Source organism: Diaphorina citri, unplaced genomic scaffold (assembly GCF_000475195.1).
Source record: "Diaphorina citri unplaced genomic scaffold, Diaci psyllid genome assembly version 1.1 scaffold2613, whole genome shotgun sequence".
NCBI lineage: Eukaryota > Metazoa > Arthropoda > Insecta > Hemiptera > Psyllidae > Diaphorina > Diaphorina citri.
This window is the reverse complement of record NW_007380031.1, coordinates 19,586-24,872: the sequence shown is the minus strand read 5'-3', so window position 1 is coordinate 24,872 and position 5,287 is coordinate 19,586. Positions and strand designations below refer to the sequence as shown.

Here is a 5,287-nt window from a genome sequence, read left to right as displayed (position 1 = left end):
TTATGTTGTAACTTTTTTTTTTCAGATTTACAAATCAATAAATGAAAGCTTTAATTAAAAATATTTTTATATTTCTTATTGTTAAGATTAAATTTAAATTGATGTGATAATTTTAGTGGGAAAAAAACTACTTACATTCAATTTTATTTGTATTGACCGCAGTTGCTGATAAAGAGAAAAGAGATTGATATTCATGACTTCACAGTTCACACGTAGGTATCTATTTAATTGTATGAAATAATATGTACCTAATAATTAAAAAGAAAAAAAAAAGGAAATCTGAAAATTCTGGCAATAGGAAAATTTATTAAGTTCAATTTCATGATTTTATTGGACACTGAATCAATTTTCTTCGCAAGTGAATAGGTTCTTCATGAATAGTTATTTGAAGCTGGTCTTCTAATACACAAGTAATGAACATTATTACCCTATATGAAAAATGTTATTAGACTGAGTTTAACGAGTATTAATACTTAGGATATTATAAATTCCAAAGGAAACCTATACGTACCTAAGAGTCTCAAAAAAGGAGGGTGGCATTGGGATTTAATAAATCAGTCGGGCAAATTTTGTGAAATATCCTATAGTTTGAGCAAATAGGTACTCACATAGTTTCCGTGAAAGCAACTGCTGTCAATCGATTCGTCCTGTTCATATTACCAGTTAGGTTTAAGTTATTCTTAAAGTTTCAAATCAGTCGGGCAAATTTTGTGAAATATCCTATAGTTTGAGCAAATAGGTACTCACATAGTTTCCGTGAAAGCAACTGCTGTCAATATTTTCTTTAGAAGAGCTAATGTAGAAGGGAGGTCCCACATTGACGTCTTTTTTTATATCAGTACTTTTTTGTGGAGGGTAACTCTTGACGTTAATTTTTTAACACGAAGTGTTTTTTTGGGGTTTACTATTAGGCAAGAGCCTAGGTCTGTACATAATGTTATACATTTTACACTGTGGCATTTGCACTTTTAAGAAGAAATTATATTATGCGTTAACTACCTATTTATCAGAATTTATTCTTTGTATTTTGAGTCTCATGAGGGACATGCTACGATACAGACAGCGAGTCTTATGTAGAAGTTTACGGAATAAAAATGGTGATGAAACACTTATTTTCCATGTTAACTAAAATTTCTAATTCTTGATCCAACTATGGCTGACTTTCACAAAAACCCGCCGCGTAAAGTAAAACTTTTGGAGAAATTATAATAATTATTTCTTTTAATTCACAGATTTTAAGATGAAACAGTTCAAAGGCTTTTCACCAAGAAATATAACGTGTATAGCACGATATAGCATTTCAGTGTTCTGTTCTGTTGAATGTAAAAAAAAAAGTTTTACCAAGTATTGAAATTACAGTTCAAAGGCTTTTCACCAAGAAATATAACGTGTATAGCACGATATAGCATTTCAGTGTTCTGTTCTGTTGAATGTTCAGTTCAAAGGCTTTTCACCAAGAAATATAACGTGTATAGCACGATATAGCATTTCAGTGTTCTGTTCTGTTGAATGTTAAAAAAAAAGTTTTACCAAGTATTGAAATTGTCACTCAATGTCAAAGAAGTTTAACAACGTTTCATGTTCATTATAAAAATATCTATTGATACAATTACAATTTCACAAGGAATCAAACTTACATTTTATGTGTATTTGTTGGTTGTACCATTGACTTATTTTTTTCCTCTTCGGTGTTTACAGCTCTTGTTTTCCAATAAATCAGTCAATGGTTATACACAGATAGGGTGCACTCCCATTATTTGGGTCAAGGTAAAGACTAACTTTTCCCATTTATATGTAAATGGAGCCATGCACGTACAGGAAGTATACTAGTTACGGTAGCTATCATATTATTAGTATTACGATTACGGATTCGATTAGCTCAATCGTTAAGGGAATATGAATTTGGGCACTCGTGTTGTTCAAAAATAGAACCAGTTTCTTCGTTTTATTTATGGAAAACCAAATTATAATAATTATGAATAGCGAAGATTTAAATTAAATTGTTATTCCGACTAAATTTGTATATTTTGGTAATAAATTTTCAGAAGCTGTTGTGTGTTATTATTTTTTTTTTTATTTAATATGGCAATGGCAACCGGTGATGTTATCCAGCCTGGTCCAGGGCTTGACACCCAGTCTATTGATATTAATCAGGTCGAGACTCAACTGAAGCAACTCAAATGGCCTGCAGATCACAAGTATGGCGGTGAGTGTTGCTGTAAGGATTATATCAAGGGTGAGGTCCCTCTCAAATATATTCAGCCTCAGAAGCCCAAATCCTACAAGCCGAGCTCCATGTATGTTCCACCTACAGAGAACTTCCCTACAGACACAGTGTATAAGAGATCATACGAACCTATAGACTGTGAGACACGGCGGAACTGCCGGCCAAAGGGTGGCCCTCCGCGATCCAACCTTACTAACTGCGGCCCTTTCTCTCCAAACACAACACATCGCATGAGCTACGGCCCTATTCCTTGCCCTGAACGTTCCGAGCGGTACTACCCACATGAACATAACCTGAAGGGTCGCGGCCCTATGCAAGACTTGACCACCCATCAGCACGACTACACACCCAAACCTATCCAACCACCCCGACCCTACAAATATCTCGAGAACATAGGACTGCCTGAGACACCCATGGCACATCGCACGACACACAGACTCTCCTATACACCTGTTGATCTCAAGTGTATCGACCCCCCTCACTCCTACCGCCCGACACAAGTACTAGAACCCTGTGAACCATTCCCTAAGGAGACCGTGTACAGGACCAGCTATCTCCCCAACAAGCCAGGACCTCGCATACCCAAGTGTACACCTGGCTATGTGAAACCCTGTATACCTATGAGTGGACGTACCATCTACACTGGGAGCTTTGTACCCCCTGGACAGTTTGTAAAGGCTGAGTGTCCACCTGGTGAATATGACAAAGGTTGCTACTGTGTATACCCGGGGGAATGTCTAGTGGAAGCTTACAAGAAAGCACATGACTATACTGTGCCTGATGATGTTAAGAGTATGGCGGAAGATATCAAGCATGTAGGTGGAGATAAGTGACCTAACCACAGAACACAAGGGAGTTGAGAAGCTAAATTCCAAGTAATAATGAAAATAAAATACAATTATCATGATCAATTGTTTTAGAAACGTTAACTCGTAAAAGCATTTTATTTTCCAATGTCTTACAAAAGTCAGAGATCCAAAGCTTTCCATTGAACCTAGGATTTGGGACAAAACTAATTTATTGTTTAAATAATTTGTTTTTGAGCAAAAAGTACAATTTCCATACCTATTACACAGACTTCACTTTCAGGAACGAGACTAGTTCTTTTCTTCGATAAGATTTAGCTGTTTCACAAGACATCCATTTTGTTCAGGTTGAGAGAACCTTTTCGTCTCTTGTCAGGAACCTTCAAGTCAGGTAGAGCTTCTAGGCGCAGAGGTTTCTTCAGGTCGGGAGATGGTGCTACTGAGTCTGCAACAGAGGAACATATCTGTTACGCCAACCACTCACTATCACACAAGACATCCATTTTGTTCAGGTTGAGAGAACCTTTTCGTCTCTTGTCAGGAACCTTCAAGTCAGGTAGGGCTTCTAGGCGCAGAGGTTTCTTCAGGTCGGGAGATGGTGCTACTGAGTCTGCAACAGAGGAATAAATCTGTTACGCCAACCACTCACTATCAGGTAGACCTGATCAGGCGGACCTGATCAGGTGTATCTGTCAGGTCTACCTGATAGTGGGTGGCTGGTCTTACTTCGCTTTTCGTTTAACGTCACTGTAGAAGTGCAAAAGTTTCAAGTGACGGTGGGTTTTACCGTTCATTGGGTGACAAGCTACGCGCCTACTCAAATTAACCTCATGTCACTGTAGAAGTGCAAAAGTTTCAAGTGACGGTGGGTTTTACCGTTCATTGGGTGACAAGCTACGCGCCTACTCAAATTAACCTCAAGGTAGACCTGACAGGCGGACCTGATCAGGTGTATCTGTCAGGTCTACCTGATAGTGGGTGGCTGGTCTTACTTCGCTTTTCGTTTAACATCACTGTAGAAGTGCAAAAGTTTCAAGTGACGGTGGGTTTTACCGTCCATTGGGTGACAAGCTACGCGCCTACTCACATTAACCTCACCTCGTTTTTCGATTGCAAATATTTCAACGGGTTACTTTCTGGTGTTCTCGTGTTGACCCAGCACCTAAATGGGACGTATTGTGTCTCTTCTCGCCCATCTGATGAGAGGCATACTACGGGATGGGCATACTACGACACAGACCACATGCGTCTAACGTAGCAGTTGTTTCATTGTTATGAAATAAAAAACAGCGGTGAAACACTCATCTTTTAAACACAACAAAACATACCCTGAGTGGGACCGGGAAAATCTCGCAACCCGGGATAACCCAGATGGTCACCCATGCGGATACGGATACAAACCAAGCACAACCCTATTCAATTTCATTGATCCCTTTTGAAGTAGTGCATTAAACGTGCGATCACCGGTGGCTTAATTTTAATCTAGGAAACACCAAGAGCTTTGAAGTAGTTTTTATGATTTAGTCTAGATTCTAGAGTTTACATGAAGGTGTATACAATAAACTGTACATAAGGTACACATTAAGGTGTTCCCCTCCCCCCGCACTCGAAACTCATTTGTGATGAACGTCTGACAACACTGCCTCCTCCTCCACTATGTAGAAACCTTGACCAATCAGAATTCAGGAGGCACCTCCAGACACCCTACAGGCCTGTTCCCACTTGTCGTTTAGATTGCATTGCCTACAAGGTCCGGAGAAAAATCGTGTTGTGTGTAGTGGGAACGATCTTATTTAAATTACATTACCTCCAGGAAATTCGGAAAAAAATCGGATGAAACTCACGACAATTGGGAACGGGCACTAATGATCGCGTTGAAATGCCTTTTCCGTATCTTCATGACTGCAAGATTCAAGATCAAAGAGCATCTTAAGGAGTAGTGGCTTACATGGAGCTTGAATTGGAGTAGTGTTATTGCCGGCGTCAGTAGCAACAATAAGAGCATCTTCAGAAACATAAATGATTAAAAATCAGTGTTTGGATATCATGTAACTACAGGTAACAGGGCTTCAGATTTATCAAAAACTCAGGAAAGAAAGAAATTAAATCTTATTAACAAGAGAGATTTTCTGTTTGTTTGTTTGTCTGTAAGAGGTTGGCGTCTAAACGGTAAGTCGTAGAAACTTGAAATTTTGTACACAGGTTCATATTTTTATGGCGGTGGTTATAGGCTAGTAATTCATAATGATGTTGT

The 5,287-nt window shown here is 38.7% G+C and overlaps 1 protein-coding gene across 1 annotated transcript; it reads left to right on the top strand.

The window, feature by feature from the left end:
- Nucleotides 1–2,088: 2,088 nt before the first annotated feature.
- LOC113471556 lies at nt 2,089–3,156 on the top strand. The gene has a single exon (XM_026830797.1). The coding sequence runs from the start codon at nt 2,089–2,091 to the stop codon at nt 3,058–3,060; it is 972 nt and encodes a 323-aa protein (XP_026686598.1). The 3' UTR covers nt 3,061–3,156.
- Nucleotides 3,157–5,287: the final 2,131 nt, after the last annotated feature.

Bases quoted from the DNA above. Each gene is read 5' to 3' on its own strand.
- LOC113471556 (XM_026830797.1), top strand. From the start codon at position 2,089: ATGGCAACCGGTGATGTTATCCAGCCTGGTCCAGGGCTTGACACCCAG.